The 21,069-nt window shown below is 46.5% G+C and overlaps 1 protein-coding gene across 1 annotated transcript in view; it reads right to left on the bottom strand.

Moving 5' to 3' along the window:
• LOC119374107 (inactive tyrosine-protein kinase 7) overlaps positions 1-21,069 on the bottom strand; it is a 159,138-nt gene continuing 138,069 nt past the window's right edge. The window contains exons 7-13 of the mRNA XM_037644174.2: positions 17,915-18,259; positions 16,744-17,028; positions 15,639-15,911; positions 10,979-11,170; positions 8,843-9,097; positions 7,769-8,001; positions 1-5,965 (exon numbers count right to left, since the gene is read on the bottom strand). Coding sequence (XP_037500102.1) covers positions 5,387-5,965; positions 7,769-8,001; positions 8,843-9,097; positions 10,979-11,170; positions 15,639-15,911; positions 16,744-17,028; positions 17,915-18,259 — 2,162 coding nt within the window. The 3' untranslated portion in view covers positions 1-5,386. The remainder of the gene's footprint in view (positions 5,966-7,768; positions 8,002-8,842; positions 9,098-10,978; positions 11,171-15,638; positions 15,912-16,743; positions 17,029-17,914; positions 18,260-21,069) is intronic.

The raw sequence follows: 21,069 nt of genomic DNA, 5'->3' as shown, positions 1-21,069 counted from the left end.
TATTTTCTAAAAAAAAAAGCTTCTCCAAGACTGCTCACTTATTTACACAACACACGCAGAAGCAGTCACGCGACCTAATGGCATTTATAATGTGTACACACGCATACATTACATTAAACAAAAAAGTCCACCCATGAATGAGCACAAGGCGACGATGCTTCACACAAAACGCATGAGACGAGCACAGAAAGCCACAGATATATGAGGTGTACTTATATTTATGCCTCTCTCTATATATATAATAGCAATAAAGCACTTTAAATGACAAAATGGCAGCAAAAAGCACAAAACCAGTACATGGAGTTGGCAGTATAGAAACAGAGCAAGGCTATCAGTTCATTGCAGTCAATGCCTCCCATATATGTGTTCAAAATGTACAAAGCTATAACTTTAAAAGGTTGCCTGCTGATTACTGGCTGTATTTGACCATTAACATAGCATAGAAATCAGCCATACGCTTTATTTGTGAATAACTTCTGAGGTTGTAGTGATTTCTATTTATTTGCAAGCGATGGGAAGCAAGTCAAATAAAAGCATGCCTGTTTGATCACAATCTTTGTGTTTCATATAATTAGTTTAATGTGACCAGTTTTATAGGCCTTCACAATAGAGCTCTCTTGTGACTGGCAAATTTTTTTTTATATCAGTCGTTCATAGAGTTTAAAGTGATTATACTTATGTACAAAAGAACAACTGATTCTTATTGAAACAAGCTCCAGTTTGCTGAATGCCAATGACTTCCTATTTTGTCCTTCTTTATCTGAAACATTGATGCATAGCTCATGGTAAGCAGAGTTTTCAGTGAAACAAAATGGTGCTATGGAAGGCATCACACAAACAAAAAAAGTCCAGAAAACACAGTCGGTTGATTAGTGGAATACGAAAAGGAGGCAAGATTGCATGTCTAGGCGCCATTTCTAGAATACATTCTCAACAATATCGATTTATTGCAGCAAGCATTCAGAGATTAGGTGTTCGTTTAAATAGGAAGTATACACCTGTGTTAGTAGCAAGCATAAATATTTCTCTCCATTTCATTTCGCTCATTTCTACGTGCATTACTCGGGTAGCTATGGCTTTGGTTGGCCAGTGACCCCTTCTGTCCACAGCCCCGCACATTGAAACGGCCTACAATACTGGCGCGTAAAGATTCCCGCATCGGCTGACATCAAGCCAGGGCGGTTTTCGGAAGAAACATACTAAACAAAAGCAGCATACTATACGAAGAGAGGACAAACGAGACAAGTAACATAAACGTCAACTCTGCATTCCAAAAACAGCTACACCTTTTGGGTTGCATCTGTTGTCTCTCCCTTTAAGGTGTATTTGGAGGTGCTTAGCCCATTGGTGTGACATGAGGTGTATTTGTCACACAAAAGGCATAAAACACACCCTTTGGGGTGTTTTTTGTCAGAGGGATTCCAAAAGGTGGGTGTCAGGCAACGGGGAGTTGCTTGACAAAAATACATCCTTCTGGGTGTATTTTGCCAGGCAACACTGATCGTAATCTGGCTTGTAAGCATTTTCTTCCTTGAAAACACTGCACAATCGATTTTCCTGTCAAGAATGCCATGGCACGCTGATGGTGTGTATGCCGTTCGCGAAAGTACACGCTGAAAACACTTGCGCCCTTTGGGGCGTGTTTTCTTCGTACTACGATAATCGTCATCGGGCTACCTCATGTCTCTTTGTTTTACCGCCGTGCGCGCAGTACTTTCTCGTCATGAATGGTGTGCACGCTACCAGTGCGACATACCACTTCTGGCATGAAGTAGAAAGTACAGAGAATTCAAGAAAAAAATATGCAAGTAAGTCGCACTACAAGTATTGCTGTGAGAAAACACCTCCAAGGGTGCAGTAGTTTTCAGAGTGCACCGGGAATGAGGTGTTAAAGCAAGGAAAGGCAACCAAGACAGATGAATATAGTTGTGTGCTAAGGGTGATACACCCCAGAGAGCGTAACCTGTTCTTAGCGTGCAGTTATGTGGAAGAAAGCTCTCACAAAGAACAAGAACTATTTTTTAACACTGCAATGTCCTACTAAATGTTTTAGCAAACACGATAAGTGTCTTGCACATAACACGGGTGGTGCCACGTCAATACACCATTCGTGGATTCTGCAGGGAATATGCAGCAATTTGTGCATTCTGCATCAAAAAGAAGAGAAACATTTTACAGTGCCAGCAACTCTTCACACATGGTTGTCACAGCGATACATGTACATGTCCTCTTGTGTTATCGAAGGATTTTGTCTTAAGTACAGCAATGTAACTTTGCATGAAATGTGTGCATTCATCAAAAACATGCAAATGTACTCAACATTGTTTGAGATGTACGTCATTTCTTCAAGACAGTGTTTCTTTTATTGACAGTGGAGTTCAAGGCAGTGTTTTGTGATGTTTACTTGTCAAATTGGTGTTTTGTTACACTGAACACAACCGCTCAAACGTGAGGGAAACTAAACAAATATTTGCCTCCAAGCAATTACCTATTGTTAAAATGAAAGAGTTATAAAGAAAAATTCTTTTCAGAGTGCAAAGACAATTTTTATGCAATACCAGGCAGAAAAAGTTATGCTCAAATGACGTTAAGGCAAGAAAAAACAAACGAAGTGTTTGAAATGCCTTTAAACATTCTGCGTTATTTTAATGTCCAGCGACGAACTCACAAAGTCGGATGATTTGTTTCCATAGTGCGTGTTGAATATGTTGCTGACAATAAATACAGTAGCAAAGACCGATGCATGTATGAACAAACACTATTCGATGTCATTAGATGCTTCAACAAGTACAGTATATTCTAAAAAATGACAACACTGTATGCAGACGATTTTGCGACAATGAAGTGAAGTGCTTAAATTCACAGTAATCACTTGCAGTAGTCATTTCAGATAATTTACAGCTAGCAGAGCATCCGATAACAAGTTGATAACACACAGTCAGAGACAGAAATTTATAGAGCAGGCATTCTGGCAAAATCTCGACTCGACTTTGCCACTGGACCAGTGTGCCTCGTTAAATCTTCATGCGCAAGCTGTAATTCAAGTGCATGGTACACTTTTACAGACGAAAATTTCGAACGAGCTCCTACTGTAAAAAAAAAGCATGAATGTGAGAAAATCAATTACAAAATATCTTTCTCTTACACACAGCCTGGTGCCCCAGTCATCATTCGTTGTATGACGTACATGGTCGCATTGAGATGACTGTAATTGATGCGTTAACACCAATGACGAGATGTGGTTACAAATATGCAGATTTTCATGTGAGCAGTAAACGACGTCGGCTGATAGGATGAGACGTCGGCAGCTTCGCCAAGAGTCATGTGGGCTGAAGATTAATTTACGAAGCAATGCACCACGCTTCACATGAAAAGACTATACTTCATGCATATAGCATTATGTACTCATGATCATTCTATATCATGCATGCAATTGCGATGTAAATTATGACATACTTCATGCGCAGTGAGCATATAACTGCATAACTCTCCGTCGCATTTAAAAAAAGCGTCGTCCAACACGTGTAAAAAAAAAAGGAGCACCACGTTAGTTTGTATAATGTCATGTGTGGTGCGTAGACATGACTAGCCCAGGAACGTTGGACTTCACATGGACAACTTGCCAAAGGCAGGAAAGAAAGCGATGGATGAATATCATAGTACATATCCATATGTACACTTGAACGCGTCTGTTCACTACATTTGACAAATAATGTGTATAGAAAATGCGTGTAAGGACATAAAAGATGTACAAAACATTGTGTAAAATGTTGTTGCGACAATATAGTTCGTTGGTCAAAAGAATATTATGGGTTGGCATTTGCCTACATCAATGGCATGTATAGCGGGCAGTTTCTTAGCCTCTGTCACGCGAGACGTACTCACATAAATATGTGTAAAAAATGTTTACAACAAATGACGTTGTATAACTTGTAAAATGTGACAAGCGCGTAAAAAAACGTCTGTGCTTTTGTAGAAAACAGCGGTGTGATTGCAAAAACCTAAACAAAGGATGCTTAAATGTGTTTGCTTCATTTCTCGCCAATATTACCTTGAAGGGCCATTCTTATTACTGGTGTCATCTGGCCACTTTTGATCGTGATCAGCGCTGATCTGGACCAGATTTCTTGATTGTGATTAATAGTGGTTGCCGCTACACAGTGGAAACTAATCTGGATTAAGTTTGGCACTGATGTCAGTAGAATTGCCATCTGTGAACCAGATCTCAATATGCAGATAGCGATTGTCTTGATCCTCATCAGCCCTGATCGTGATCAGGTGACACCGGTATAAGTCGCTAAGATGTTGTAGTACATTTCCTGGTCAATTCATTTTTGTTTGCTGTAAGCTTAACACCTAGTTTCTGAATTGCTCTTAGTGTGCATTTCCTGTTTAACACGGCACCCTTATTCTCACAAAAAAAAATGTTATAGGATCTTACACGTAATGCAGCATTTGTATCCAGCACAAACAGTTGGCGTATGACTTATGTGCAATGGCAGTAGCTTGTTTACTAAAAGATTATATAAAATTGCATTGCTTACTAAATGATGCATCTGAGACACTTCTTATGGCAGCAGAAAGACATGATAACTATCGTGACCTGATTACAACTCTTGAAGCCCTTTGTGTACGCTTGAGACATCTTTTTTAGAATAAACCAATCTCCATTTCTCGCTGTAATTGAAACCAAACATTAGGTAACTGTTAATAACTGATGTACCCACATTTTTCATGCATAAGTGCATCACATAACTTGCTACGGCCACACAAAGAAAGCAGGCAAACTAGGCAACTGCCCACTTTCCCGTGCAAAAGTACTTTGTGCGGCTACAAAAACCTTGGCCGAATTGACCAAGAAAGCCGCACTTGTAGCCCCAGAGATGTATACAATAGCGCTCGCATCCACACTGCAATCCGTGACTATGTGGCCCAAATAGTGCGCCCCCTAACATGAATGACCATGAATATGGATGTGAGGCAAGACTGGATGATGTGTACAGCCTCCAGAAGGTGACGTTGCCGGCGAAAACGGCACTCATCTACCTTTTCCACGATGCCACAGCCCATGTGCTCTTCCCCTAGGAGCAAAGTCTCAAAACGCCTCTTGATCTCGGGGAAGCTTTCCTTCTGGCGATATTGGTTGTCCCGGCCCCTACCAGAACCCTACCAAAACGGTAGAGGGCAGCACAGGAAAATTAAAGAGGCGGATTCTGACAGGTCTTCCTTGGAGGTAGCTGTGACACAGCGATGCTCCCCGTGATCCCTACCGTGACCATCTAAATAGCTGCCAACACCCCCCACTCCCTCGTTTCATTATTAGGCCCACTGCTTCGAATGACCCTGAATATCGAATAAGGACGCTAAGCAACGTCGCGCGCGGCCTTCAGACGTTGCTGTCCACGAAGATCTCGCCGATCCTGACGGCCACCTCTGAAAAGGAAGGCCTGTCACGTGGCGACCGCTGCCAGCAGCGGTCCAGGAGGTCGGCGAATGGCATCGGGGCACTCGCGGGCGCCGTCCAGCGAAGTTCGGAACTCTTGAGCAGCCTGAGCACTGTCGCGTCGTCCTTGTCCGCGTGTGGCAATAGGCCCTGGGTGAAGACCTCCCAAGCGAGCACGGCAAACGAGTACACGTCGCTCTTCGTGGACCACTCGTCCTCGAACAGCGCCTCGCCGGGCGTCCAGCGGATGGGCACCGATCGGTTCTGGTGCGTGGCGTACTCAGCGACGTACGAGTCGCGGCACAGTGCCGGACAGCTGACCTTGATGTCGAGCCGCGAGGTGATGAGGCAGTTGCGCGCTGCCAGGTCCCGGTGCGTGAAGCGGTGGTTGGCCAAGTGCTCCATGGCGAGGGCCACCTGGTGGCAGACACCGATGGCCTGTGCCTGGTTCAGGGGCGGTGGCTTGGGTCCCTTGCGCTGGCTGTCCTTCTGAGTGGCCAGCAAGAACTGCTTGAGATCACCCTGGTATGGAAAAAATTTCCAGAAATGTCAAGTGCGAGACATGAGGCGACTGCAGCAATCATGTGGCACTATCTACTACTGTTGTGGGACATTTGCTAGCGAACATGTCGCCATATACATGGTACCATATATTGTAATTAGCAGCACATGATTCCTTCAGCAATTCAGTGCTTTGGAATGACATGCTGCCTCTGTGGTACCTTAGTATCTATATTTATTTATTTATTAGTGTAGCTTACATTGCCCAAGTGGGCATTATTGTAGGGGGGACAAAAAAAAATCAAACAATTGTGCAGTCCAAAACAATGAAGTACTGTTGCTGTTATAAGGCTATTGCGTTCAATTCTCCACCACAGCAGCGACGTTCCAATGCGACACAATACAGGAATGCTCATAGAGACAGACTTAGATAAAACATGAAGGACAGCAGGTTCTGCAAATAAGCCTAGAGCCTTGCACTAGAGCACCTATTTTAGTCTTTTTATAGTGCCACAATCTAGCATGATGATACGTAGTATTCGATATTGCAAAAGTCAAGTCTGGCCAAAGAGTATAAATGCTTTGAGGGATCTTGAACCCAGTTATTTAGTACTAAGTAAGTTACTCAATCTATCTAAATGCGATGAACTACACCACGGTAGAAAAAAACCTGTGTTAGAAAGCCACACATTATTGCAATGTATTGTGATGAATACAGACCCCCGTTTGAGGGAAGGCAGGAGCGACCACTGGAAAATGAGTGTGCACGGATGTGAGCTGTGACAATACACTATTGTACAAGTCTAACAGCCCAGAACTTATTACTGCTAGGGATGGGCGAATATTCGGGCGTTCCGAATATTCGAATGAATATTAAAGTATTCGAATTCACTTCGATACGAATTTATATTATTCGAAATTTCGAAGTATTCGAAATGAATGAATATATGTATGTTTGACCGCACATAACCCCCTGTAAAGGTGGTTTCACTGCAGCGTCGCGTTGCTGTGCCGCGAAACTACCCATCCAGGGGAAATCTGCACTGGCGCGAAGCCACACTTCAAGGTTAAGTGTACATATTTTTTTAAGTTTAAAAGCGTATTATATGGGCTTATATGCGCGAAGGATGGTAATTTTTAAATTGTAACGTATTGTACCCCTTATAACTTGCACTGTACTGCTGTACCGATCTTGATAATATTCAAGGTTGCTACCACTTCATTTCAAACTAAAAAAGTGACATTCACTCATACCTAGTTCCAATCATTAAATGCGCTGTGCAAGGGTCATGACAAAAATGCTCATTTTTCATAATATTATGTAGTACATGATATTCGAACTATTCGATTCGAAATTATTCGACCAAATCACTATTCGCTTCGGATTCGCTTCGAACATCAAGTTTACTATTCGCCCATCCCTAATTACTGCCATCCGCAACTGCACAGCTTCACATATGTGCAACGGTAAGCTTCTGGGCCCAAAACACCGCAAAGCCCAATGTGCTTCGGTACAGTGTGAAAGGCCTGCGGTACTATAATCATCTCCATTATCATCAGCCTGTTTTATTGTCACTACAACAAGAAGGCACCTTCCAGCAATCTCCAATCACACTGCTTCATGGTCATTTCCTTTAGTCGTCATATGTTACCTGTTAGACTGATTATTCAACTGACTCAACTTATTTCTTTCTGTAAACCTCAACTGAACTATATCAGCCTGACGTGTTCGCTCCCACTGTTTTCTTGTCTCCCAAGCATACATGTTATGCCTATCGTAACTCCTACATTAGGAGCGACGGCGCGGCCGCTTCACGCGCTCACCCAGTCGGTGTACTCCATGATGACCAGGAATGGTTCGACGTCCCGCGAGACGCCCAGTAGGCGTGCAATGCCCTCGTGGCTCAGCTTGTGGAACATGTCCATCTCGCGCTTGAAGTCGGCGTGCGCCCACTCGTCACGGGAGTGCAGTGCCTTGACCATCACTACTGTTTCGGCCTCGCCCTCGGTGATATTCCTCGCCTTGGCCAGGAAGACGTCGCCGAACTCACCGCGTCCTGAAAGTGTAATGAGCAGCTGCAGTGAAGGTGTTAAACAGGAGTGATAGACCAGGCAACAGAGCTGAGCCTTCAGTCACAAGAATATATTACAACTAAGATGCAGGCAGGTGGTCTACCATACATGTTCACTAAAAATTTGAAGTCCTCATGCTAACCTGAGCGGCTACTGCGACGGCATTTATTGTACACCATCGTTCCAACGATTATGATGTATATGACAGTGCTTTACGAGAAACACTTCCATACAAAGCAATGTGGCGGTGGATTTGCATTGCAATTCCCCGACCCAAGAGTGTGACGTTATACACCCTGACAACCCCACTGCCACTCCGAGTCACGTGCCTCTATGTCACACCAAACTGCTGCTCTTTCTTTGCTGCTTCAATGACCTCAAACCACCAGCTGCACCACCTAGAACATACTACGTACGTCATAGAGCGTTGCTTAGACCTGTATAACGCCATCGCAATATAATCCTTGTGTAGACACAAAATGTGTGTTAGGATCAAGATAACTCTTTACATGCACTTCTGGTTGCACTACTTTCATGTTCGGACAGCTTTATTTTTGCATCATCACAAAGCAGACAGGACAGCGCCTTGTACAATGCCATCAAAAGCAACACATAACTCCAACTCTCCTATGGTTATTTTGTTCACTAGAATTCACCGGTTCAACCCCTCCCCTCCTCGTCCATGCCATTAGCGCATTTTTGCCTCTCCCAACCTTTAAAGCTTTTCGTGACCAGACAGACAGAATCCACGTTGGATTCTCAAGAGCGTGCAATATTCAAAATCGTGGATTCTGAATAGCTGAGGAAACAAAACCGTCGACTCACCGAGCAGCATCATGGTGTGCAGGTCCTGGCGTGGGAAGTGCAGCTTGTCGTACGAGCTTCGACTGCGCCTCGAGTTCTGTGAGTGTGAGCCCGAGCTGTGAGAGAGCGCGTCGGCCGCAGCCGCATTTCCGTCGCTCACGACGATGCCACCATTGCCGCCATGAGGCGCAATGAGCGAGTCGCGCGCCGATGCTGTCATGGGGGCTGTCTTGTCATGCATCTCCATCGGTGCAATGTCATCGTCAGGCTTGGCCACTGGGAACATGCAAATGTGTGCGCTTGTGAAAGGAGCAACTAATTTTGGTGCAGAAACTGACCACAGCACTTGGGCAAACTTGTGAGCTTGAGACTACCGCCATTATTGAAAGTATAACATTAAAATAAATGTAAGTTAGCCTAATATGCACGAGGTTCTACTTCAGCCACTTAGTAGGTCACTCATAGAGCTCTTAAATACAGTAGAACCTTGTTGATACATTTTTGAGGGGCCACAAGAAATAAACGTAAGAGCTGGGAAACGCAAGATAACGCGATAACGCAACGAAACAGCGATAACGAAAAAAATATTTACTGGTACAGAATGTTATATCAATGCCTACGCTTGAGAAAACCGTGCAACGTTACCTGGTGCGTTTACTCATGCTTGAGCAGCACGCAAAGTTTTTAGAGCACCTGCAGTGTGATATCGTTTTAATAAATGTAGTGCCAGCATGGCCGACACTTCACAAGCGACCACTTCTGGCGGTACCATCACGAGATTGTCACAGGATGCGTCGACGTCTCCGAGCTATAATGTAGCACTGTTGGCGTAGTGTCGGACCTCCGTGGCTCGTAGCAGACGGTCGAACGCATCTCGAGCGTGAAGGTACCCCCGAAAGCCATCATCGAACAGAATGACCCCGGCTACTCCTAAACTATATCAATGGTGCACGCAGTGGCGCACTCAGATACGATTCAGGCGACGGATAGAACCGCATAGCTTAGAACGGTGTCATCTACAGAAATGTAATCAACGTCTGCGATTCTTCTGGCACCAACAGTTGTAAGCGTGAAGGAACTAAGCCCGCTCAACATGACCAGCGCGACGAGCCCGATCGCGAACCGCGCAAACTCGTCCGACAAATAATGATGATGAGTCCACTCCAATGCGACGGAGAAAACAAACGCCAATCTCGAAGGCACTACTTTCGCAAGCGCTAAAAACAAGTTTAAAATCAATTACGACATAAACTCCACCTTTGCAATACGAATCTCAAAGGCCATGCTTTTGTTCACTGCAATCGACAACACGTTATGTGTGCCGCTCGCGCCACTCATGCGGCTAATCTTACGGTCAAGGCAGGCCAAGCTGCGTGAAAAGTCAACATGGCTGCTCTCTTCCATGGTCACTCGGCCGGCTTGAGGCGCACTTCGCGACGTATCATACGGGAACGGTCCCGCAGTTGCGATGTAGCCGCGGGGTTAACAATACATTGGATCCTATGGGAGCTATGCTGGGACTGGCGGAAAACGATGTAACAGCCGGGAAAACGCAGCAGTGAGAAATGCAACAGCGGAGTTCTACTGTATCGTCAAAATGAGCTTGCGGACGAGCGACTGTCGAAACTTACAATTTCTTTAAACACAACTGCCGTATTCTCTCACGTGCAACCCATACAAAGAATTAGGAATTTGGAGCTAAAGTCAAAACAAAAAACACAAATTCTGATTTGCAAAAGTGGCTTCACGGCAGTGCTTTACCGCTATGCAAGGAAGCTAGTTTCGCGATGATAAGGAGGGATCATTTCTGGAAACCTTTCCGCAAATCGTCATTGAGGGTGCTGCTTTTACACAGAAAAATATGGTAGTACTTCACCCTGACCCTTAGTCTGCACATCGTCGCCATCACCACCCCCATTCCCTAAAAATTTCAGCATGGATAAGTTTTGTCCCTCAGATATGTGCACGATTGCAAACTTTGATTGCTTCGATGATTACTTAGAAAAGTGTTGTCAGGGCCACTTTAAAACGAAGTTACTCATTGTCAGCGCAGGCGATTGCGAAATCGGAGTCCGGGTGTACCAGCGCAGTAGACATGGGTCTCGGAGGCCATGTGTATGCACACTGCGATGGGACTCTGTGAGAAGGCTCACTCACCTTCGGAGGAGACCTGCAGCAACAGCATGGCCTTCCTGCGGGCCCTGCGGCACCGGCACCAGATCATGAGTCCCATGACGAGCGCCATGTAGATGGCGGCCGCTCCCAGCGTGATGGTCACCGTCTTGGCCATTGTGTTCTCGCCGGGGCCACCCACACCCGGCAGGCTGCCCGATGAGTAGCCCTCGGAGTCTGTGCAAGCAAAGCGCAAGACAAGCATGCAAAAGCCGACGATGCGAAAGCCGATGATACAAGAGTCAATGAGGCACAAGCCGACGATGCACAAGCCAACGATGCGCAAGCCTGATAGCCTGGCCGAAACCCTAGTGCATGCCATCGAGTTTCATAATACAGTAAACGCTCGTTAATTCGGATTTCACGGGACCGGAAAAAATGTCCGAATTAACCGAATGCCGAATTAACGAATGAACAGGAAAAACAACATTAACATCAAGTTGGAGAAGCATACCTTTATTTGCTGAAGTATTTTGTAATGGTCGTCTGCGTTTTCACGCAGATTCCGGCTTACATTACAATTTTTCTTAACTTTTCCAAATGGCCAACAGCACGCAAACTGTCGGAAGTGCTCAGGCAAACGCCCTCTAATATCAAAAGCGCCTCCGAGACTTCCCGTGAGGTGCGATGAGGTCGCGACATCATTAATAATTTCTTGATCGGGCAGGAGACCAGTCGTGGCGACACAATCATCAATCGCGATGTAGTCCTGAAGGGTCATATCTGTGGGAAGGACAGCATCGAAGGTCGGGCAGTCACCTTCGGTGGACTCTGCTGACACCTCGTCGATGCCACCGTTGGCTACTGCCGCATGCTCGGTCCTCACATGTAAACACGGTCACAACGGGAAAAAACAAGAACTCCGCAAGAAGAGACGGTGCCGACACAACACAAGGGAAAATGGCGTCGGAGGCGTAGTGGAGCGAAGAAAGGAGACGCCGACGTTCGGTGACGCTGCGATCGCCCCCACTAGTTGATGATGGCGATGTCACTCAAGTTTCGGTTTCGCCCCAGTGGTCCCAGTGCTGCTTTACCACACATTTGTGTAGCGGCAGCCGTCAGAATTTGTCCGAATTAAGCGGTGCGGAGCCCAATTCTGACGAATTAACGAAGGTTTGGTCCCATAGATTAACATGCACTTTGGCCGGGACCAATAGAGCCGTCCGAATTATCCGAATTTCCGAATTAACGGGTGTCGAATTAATGAGCTTTTACTGTAGTACACTAGAGAGAAATCTGGCGCTAGTGTCTATGGGATCTTGAATGCATAAAGCTTCAGACAGCATGGAAATGATGGCTAGTGCGTGCATTTGCCTACGCTTCAGTCTTTCGGCTCCATGCGGCCTGCAGCCGCTTCGTCGCAAGACGAAGTTCAGCAAAAGTTCACCAGTCCCACTTCACCAGCTAGACCCCTTTAGGCGAGTAAATTAAAATCAGCTCACAAGGTTCACAACGAGCTGTTCTTTTATCAGAAACAAAACCCAAAGCATGACAATAAGCAAAGCCACAAGTGTGTTGGACGCCACAAGCACGAAGACTAGGTAAATCCACGTACTACCCATCATTCCCACAGTGACTGAACGACTGCAGTGTCAGAGTTACCTCTAGTAAATATTGTGGGAAACTCTACGGCACATGCAATCTGCAAAAGCATAGCCTTCCGAGATTCGCTTATGCTGCTGTTGCTGGTCGGGGAGGTGTCATGGTTTGAGTTTGCACTCATGACAGGAGCCCTGAAGGCGTTGGGAAGAAGCACGTGTCGATAGTTAAAGGTGACAACAAGAAGGTTTATTTCACGTGACTTCGGTAGCGTGTAGACTGAGGAGGGCAGTGAGCCACCAGCCTTATAGTATGCTGTCGCTGCGCCGGAGGTGCTGAGGAGGTACATCAATAACTTTGGCGATGTGGACCGCAACGGCCATCCAAGTGCTCAAGAAGGGTCTCGTTCTGGCACAGGTGCGAGAGAAACACCAGACTTCCATCAAGAAATGCTTGAAAGGGGAACTTCAACGTCTTCTAAACATAGTATTATGATATACACTCAGACCTCATTATAACAAAGTTGCATCTGACACGAAAACAACTTTGTTATATCCGAAAATTCGTTATAAATGTATATACAGTAGAACCCCGCTGATACGTTTTTGAAGGGACCGTAGGAAATAAACGTAAGAGACGGGAAACGTAACAGCCGAAAAACAGGAAAAACGGCAAAATATTTAGTGGTACAGAATTTTATTTCAATTCTTACGAGCAGCACGAAAATTGGCGCGCTCAGCCGCGATCTAGTCGATGGATAGAAACGCGGAGCTTAGGACGGCCTCATCCACAGAAATGTAATCAACGTATCTGATTTTTTTAACACCAACAGCTGTAGGCATGAAAGAACTAAGCACACGCAATCACGACCGGCGCGGCAAGTCCGACCGCGAACCGCACGCACGACCATGCGAGCTCCAACCAGCTCGAACTCCTCCCGCTCTCCGATAAATAACGATGATGATGAGTCTACGCCAACGCGATGGCAGAAGTGAATGCCAATCTCGAAGGCCTTGCTTTCGCAAGCAATTACGTCATACACGCCATGTTTGTGCAATACAAATGTCAAAGGCTGTGCTTTTGTCAATAGTAAATGCCAATCTCGAAGGCCTTGCTTTCGCGAGCAGTTACGTCATAGACGCCATCTTTGCAGTTTGAATCTCGCAGGCCATGCTTTTGTTTGCATCAATTGAAAGATTCTGTTGCTTGCGCCTCTCATGCGGCTAATATTACGGTCAAACGAGGCCAAGCTGCGTGAAAATGCACCATGGCGGCTCTCTTTGGTAGTCACTCGGTCGGCTCCGAGCGCACTTCGCGACGTATCATACGGGAACGGGCCGACAGTTACGACGTAACAGCGGTGTTCCCAATACATTGTATCCTATGGGAGCTATGCCGGGACCGGCGGAAAACGACGTAACAGCCGGGAAAACGCAGCAGTGAGGAACGTAACAGCGGGGTTCTACTGTATTTGTAACACTGTATCTATGACAAGACTATTCATTTACTTTGTTATAACCGATAATTCGTTATATCCGTGCTCGTTATATCGAGGTTTGAGTGTACTGCCATCCTCAAATGGCATTTACAATCCTGTAGAAATTTGCGTAGAAACTCGTTAATGATTTTAGATAACCAAAAAAAATGATTCGTCGAAACTGAGACGGAAAAGTATAGCTGCTTTGTGCGATTTGTGCAATGACATCTCACATTATACTGTCGTAATGCAGACACAGTATACCTCGTGACCGCATGAGTAAAGAGAGACTGGGATTTCATTCGACGATGTAGCAAGCTGCGCGGCTTTTCGGAACCAGACAGTGATGATTTGAGCATGGGAAGATCAACGTTTGTTTTACACCGCCTTCTCGGAGAAATGGCAATGTAAGATACCACATCACAAATATACAGGGCGACCCGCATTCAAAGGCACAATGCGGGGACTCGCCAAAAGTCTTTGAAATTCATTTTCAGGAATACTAAGTGACTTGCAACCTTATAGTTTGGCACAGATCATTAGAGTGCCACAGAGAACATATATTGTAAATGTTATTGAGATCAATGCACATCGGAAAATCGCCGTGGTTGCCCTTAAAGCCATAAACTGATGACTAAGTTCCTCTGAGCTAGACGTGTCTTCAATGCGTCTGTTTGGTTATTTAGCAGCACTTTTTCCTAGGTTTACCAGCATGTTTGCGCTATACGTTTCCCGGCAACTGCATTTCTTTTGTTTTTGCAGCCCCACGAGAAACCAACTACTTACTGAGCTTAGTTGATTCATTTCTGAAAAAAAAAAGGGTGAATATACAAGCATGAATTTAGTACAGACTCTAGAGAACAAGCTGGGCTGAAAGAGCGCAGGCCACAAGAACACCGCATTTACCCTACCACTGTCACTGTTGCCTTTGCTATTATTAACAGATCAGCTAAAATTAGCGCCATATAACGCTAGTAATACGGGCAATATCAATCGAACATGGGCACTTTTACACATTCGAAACGAGCAGACGGTGTTTGATGTTTATTTACAATACTTTACGAAAAATTTAAGGCTATTTTGGCATTTTACTGTACGCAGGACTCGTGGCATAGGGAGGTGCATTTACAGACACTTTTGTTAGATGGCGCCGCCATATCCGTTTGAGTTCGAGATTGTGGCCGATTGCGCATGCTGTGACCGAGTTGTGAGTCACAGTGCGTCGTCTATGCTTTCTGTTGACACGTTCTTACAACTGTGCTTTACGTGGGCTCACTTTCATAAACTGCCATGAAAACTGAATGCCACCGTCAAGTCTGGCATGCGTCTCAGGGGCTGGTAATGCACGCAGCATAGTGTAATGGTGGCGACCTTGCAGTTGGGGATTCTAATACATGGGCTATATGGGGAGTAAAAGTATAGAAAGCTGGGCGAGTTGGTATGAATACATTTTGGGAAATTTCCAGTGCCCTTGTATGTCTTGTTTCCTTATGTCCTTGTCTGTTGTGTGCGTGCTGGAAATTCCCCACAATGTATGGGGAGCTTTTTCTCTAGCCTCTGCACTAATTCTATGCATACAACAACCCAAACGATGACTGAGCGCCAAATCTGCTGCAAAACAAGGCCTACCTAGCACGACGAGGCTGGCCTCGACACGCCGCAGGCCCCCGCTGTTGCCGGCCGTGCAGCCGTACTTGCCGTCGTCGTCGCGGTGCACTTCGGAGATGTAGAGGGAGCCGTTGTCGAGGACGCGGTAGCGCTGCGGGTCGAAGTTGTTGAGCACGTTGTTGCGATCCCACTGGATGGTGGGTGACGGGTCGCCCGTTGCCTTGCAGTGTAGCATGACGCTGTAACCCTCCACCGCTCGTGTCGTGGACGGCTGAACTGTGAAACGGGGCATCACTGCACGGAAAAAGGAAGACGGAGAAAGAGACGGAGAGGTGAAAGCAAGAAGACGCAGTAAAAAGCGCTTATGTATTATGCTGAAGAATTACGAAAGATGTGCCTTCAAGCTCATTGTTAACAGATAACATAAAGGGTCCAGTAGACTTTCTTCAACCCGATATTACAATGAATGTTACGTGTTCACCATTATGCAGCCGATGTTATAAAAACACACTTTGCTATGTGGTAAAGTGCAGAAGTAAGCACGCCACTTCATTGTCTTGTGCTGCCCATTCCATCCACATGAAAAGTTCCATTTCCAGCTGGATTATTGAACCGGAAATCTTTCCAGCTGGAAAGACTTATGGGTCCTTAATTCAGCTCGAAGTGGATAAATATAGAGCTGGAACTTTGTGAGTTCCTGACTGGAACTTGGCCATATTCCAGCTGGATATTCATAGACTTCGAGCTTAATTATAGTGCCATATAGATCAATTATCACACCGGAAAGCTGTCCAGCTGGAAAAGGTTCGGTAATCCAGCTGGAAATGGAGCTTCTTTCATCTGGGATATGCTACCTAAAAATATGCATGAATTGGAGCACGGCCAAGACTACTAATGACCCCTGCTACACAAAACAGTCTCATGCAGCTGCAGTCAAGAACGCAGCTTCAATGTGTGTGGGTACGTGAGATAACTGAGAGGAGTCATAGCAATTTTCAGAGCTAAAGAAAGACGGCCTGTAGTCATACTTTGTCGTGCAGGAGGCACGTACGAACAGCTTTTTTTCTTTGTTTTACACGGCCAAGTGTACCACTACCATTCATCGCGCAACCATTCAGCCACTCACTGATGACGTCGAGGCGCACGGTGGCGTTGATGAGTCCCTGGGTGCTGGTGGCGACGCAGGTGTAACGACCGGCGTCCTGGGCGCGCACCCCTTGGAATCGCAGTGTGCCGTTCTCGTCACGGATGTGCGGCGGCCACTCGAGCGACAGCGGCTGTCGGCCACCCTCCTGCTCCTTGATCCAGCGCACGATGGGCGATGGGCTGCCCCGTGCGCGGCAGTACACCTTGGCGTTGGAGCCCAGCTCCAGGTTGCGGCTCACGGGAGCCGGCACAAACTTCAGCCGCTCTATGGTGGGAGGCAGAGTATTACCATGAGCGTACAATGGAGCCAGAGTATTACAAAGAGTTTTAAAGGCACACAAGAAGAAAGCGGAAACTGGGTTTAAGGTCGACACAAACTGTTGAAGTAGCATGCCAGAAACCTTGCAGCACCTATTCCGTTAGAAGAAAATGCTTCGTTCATCAGATTATTAGATGCGAAGTATCTTAAGGCGGAGCTCAATCCGGTGGTGGTGTGCGGCGTGACCACCCTTACTGCGCATGCGCATACGCTCTCCACGCACCTCCTCTCCACTCTCCCTTACCATTCCCCTGTCATCTACCCTCTCCCATATCCCCTCTCCACTCACCCTCTCCCTTCCCCCTCTCCCCTCCCCCTTTCCACTCTTCCTCTGAAACACGGGCTAAACATGCCGAAATTCGCTCCTGCGCAACGCCGCGATGAGCTCGAGCGCATGCGCGTCCCCCCTCCCCTTCTCTCTCCTCTCCTACGCTGCCCCCTCTCGCCCGCCTGTCGACCGCGTTCCCCGCTCGCCCTGTGAGAATTAACGGCCAGGCTAGATGGAAGATACGACGTGCGTAGCGTTGCTCTTCGTGTTCCACGACGCGAACTCGGTAGCATGCCCAACGAATGCCAACGGAACGCGATCGTGCAAGTGCAACGCGATCGTGCAACGGAACGCGATCGCATCTACTCATGGTCTCCTTTAGCGGGAGATGGTGTAATTTCGTGTTTCGAAAATCCGCATACCCGAAGACCTACGACATGTCAAGTGGTTGAAAAGGCACCAACTGCATAAGTCAGATGCCTGCTCTGCTGTTTGGTTCAAATGGCAGGGAGGTGGCTCAAGAAATGATACACAGATTGAAGATGACTCAAATTGATCACTCACCCCTGACTTGCAAAGTAGCAACTTTTGCTGTCTGTACAGGGAAACCTGTGGTGTTGACACTGCAGAAGTAGTCGCCGGCATCACTCAGGCCCACATTGCGGATTTGCAGTGTCCCGTTAGGGTAAGTAGTCAGGTGACCTGGCCCACCATTGCCGTTCACAGCTGCAGTGATTGGGTCTGTACTTCCCGAGCCTCCGTTGCCAGCGGGTCGCAGCGGCCTGTCGTCGTGCTGCCACGTGACCCGTGTGACCGGAGGTGGGGAGCCCGAGTAGGAACACGTCAGAGTGGTCTCCTCACCTTCGTCCACCGTTAGGTCAAGTGGGTGAGAAGACAATGACGGTGCAACTGCAGGAAGATGTCGGTAAGGGCCCCATGTTAGCGGGAAATCGTTTTTGTTGTTTAATAATACTGTTAACTCTAGCTAGATGAGTGATTACAGGAATCGAAATACAATTAATAGATACAATCCAACCAATGGAAATACCCGTGGTAGTCCATAGTGGCTGTGTATGCAAACTGAACCAGCTAACATTTTGTCAGTTACATTGCGGGGACACGCGTGGACTGCACACCGTGAACTAGTCAGAGGGCCAGTGCACAAGGGCCTATGTAGTTCTTTGTAAGTTTAAAATTAATTGCATTGCATTGCATTTCATACCAGCAAGTCAGTGCGGAGCACAACAAAATACACACATGTAGAAACGACACAGGATGAGCACTATCGAAGCACAGGAAAGGTTGTGAACTTGCCGAAAAGCCTTTCGGATAGCAAAGCTACACGACGTTTTCTAAATGCAGCTTTCTTTCATCTTGTTTAGTTGTGAAAAGCACATGCTTGGCAATTTTTTCCATGTGACCTAGAGAGTCCTGCGCACACGGTGAGTTGGTGTTTCTTTTTCTTGAATGCAATTTCTTGAGCATGTTGATGTATGTGCTTCTGTTGTTAGACAGCACTTGTCCTGTCCTTTCAAACTACTACAAACGTTCCCTTTTATTAGAGTGCCTTCCGCCATCTTCCTCTATATTCCCTTGTCTTCCATGCTAATTCATATGTGTGAATCCATTCTAACTTGCCCTGCTATGTACCTTACTACATTGTGTAGCAACGGAGCCAGGAACCTCACATAGGAAGTTTTGAACACTTTTGCCGAGCCAAGGTGGCTGAATTGTGAAAGCAAGGAAGAAAAAAAAAAAAAAGCTTTAGAATGTGTGAAGTCGCAATGAGATTTAGGTGGTGGGATAGTGGTGCAACATTTGAACATGAGACCTTGAACTTTATTTTTTCACTTCTAATAACGGAGTGATGATGGCCTAAATAATGAACATGGCATTCTCAAGATACAATATCAATCTGAACTGCCCCAACATTCAACTTCCATTTAAATCTTACCCAACTTTTATTACTACCAGAACCACAACCAGTGATGCTACTGAGGACTTCTGATTTGGAGCAATTTTTGGAGCAGCAAAATTTCCGTTTTGGAGCACCTTGGAGCAGCAAAATTTTCATCTTGGAGCACTTTGGAGCAGATAATTTTGCATCTGGGAGCACTTTGGAGCAGCGAATTTTACATCCTGGAGTGCAATACAGAAGCATATTGCATTAACATTCAAGCACCTGAGTATTATTATGGGGCTCTTATGAAGGCTAGAAATATTTCGATTCATTGCAAATCTCATGGAAAAAATCATCTCAGGAGCATAGGCGTGCGCACAGGGGGGCAGGGGGGGGGCGGCCGCCCCCCCTAATCACCTAAGAGGGGGGGGGCGCAAAATCTGCCCCGTACATTGACCCTTGCGATAGCAATTATATGGACACTCTCGGCGGATTTTTGCCGTCGCCGTTGCCGCAATTTTCCGTATAAAGTCCAAATTAATAACATCACCACGCGCATTCTAGCCGCGGGTAAAAGCTCGCGAGCGCTGGCGACGAACGCGGCTGAAGCGGAGATTAAACTAGCCGGCCGTCTGTCTCCGTCGCACGGACAGCGCATGAGATAAAATCTTCCCGCGTGCGGGCCTGCCGTCGATTGCTCATCAAACAGAGAGGAAACGCCCCGCCCGTCTTTCGTAAGGAGCATGAAGGGATGCCAGGGGAGCGGAAAGGGGGGGGGGGGGCATCGTTCGAAGGGCGCAGTCGCTTGCGCGCGCGCTATCTCGAGGCATCAGGAGACGGCTCGTAAACTTGCTGTGCTCTCAACGCTTACTTCGGGTTTAGAGAACTCAGAGCAAGAAAACGCTTCGGTTCCTGGAGGGGCCATATTTTCTTAAACAAGCGTTTTGTTGAGTTACGCGAGATCGGATTCAAAAGAGTTAGCTGCTAGTCTTACTTCGTTTCACAATACAATTGTTTGGTATCGCATTCACTGCTTCGCTCTTAAGCGAAACTGAGTTTTTTTTAACCGTTAGCTATTGACCCCCGAATGCGAGGGGCGGACGTGTAACATGGCGTAGCCGCTTCACTATGGGCCGTCAGCGACGGGCCCGCTACTGACAGCTGCGCATTTGCGGCTGCTCCGACCAGAAGATATGATTTTACTAATGAGATGACATTTTTAAAAAAGCAAGCAAAAAATTCGAATTGGAACCCTAGCACGTGAGCTCGAAAGGGCAGGGTCTTTTAGGGGGTATTTACCGCAGAGTGATTACAAACTCGGACGTGCTGACGGAAGGAATTACGAAAAAGCTGTTCTGGATGAAGATCCATGGATAAAGTATATCTGAGGACAAGTGTCAACGCGTTTCCACCGTTCGCGTGCTCTTCCATAAACGCGAAGCAAGGAAAATTCGATATTGTCCCATATATCTACTGCGAGCGATCCCAGATTTCATTCCGCGATGTCCGGAAACACAAGTGACAGACATTTTAACGGCACTCATGTAGTTATTACTGAACATTGCTTTCCTTACGTGCCGTGCGACGCTTGAAACGAGCTATCAGCAGCGTTGCTGGAACAGACGACGTCCGCCGATGAATCGCCGTCGCACTTTCTCGCTACCGATAGGACTAGACGTCACGAGCCTCTGCGGAGAGCGCGTTTTGCTGTCGAGCTGACTTGCAGAACAGAAGCTGCGTCGGCACCGTGCATGGCATCGTGGCTTACTCGGAACGCACGCGCGAGCGCCATTTATTCAGCGGAATAATTCTTGGACCA

Source organism: Rhipicephalus sanguineus, chromosome 11 (assembly GCF_013339695.2).
Source record: "Rhipicephalus sanguineus isolate Rsan-2018 chromosome 11, BIME_Rsan_1.4, whole genome shotgun sequence".
In the NCBI taxonomy this organism is placed as follows: Eukaryota; Metazoa; Arthropoda; class Arachnida; order Ixodida; family Ixodidae; genus Rhipicephalus; species Rhipicephalus sanguineus.
The sequence above is the reverse complement of the archived record's forward strand: the minus strand, read 5'-3'. Positions and strand labels throughout refer to the sequence as shown.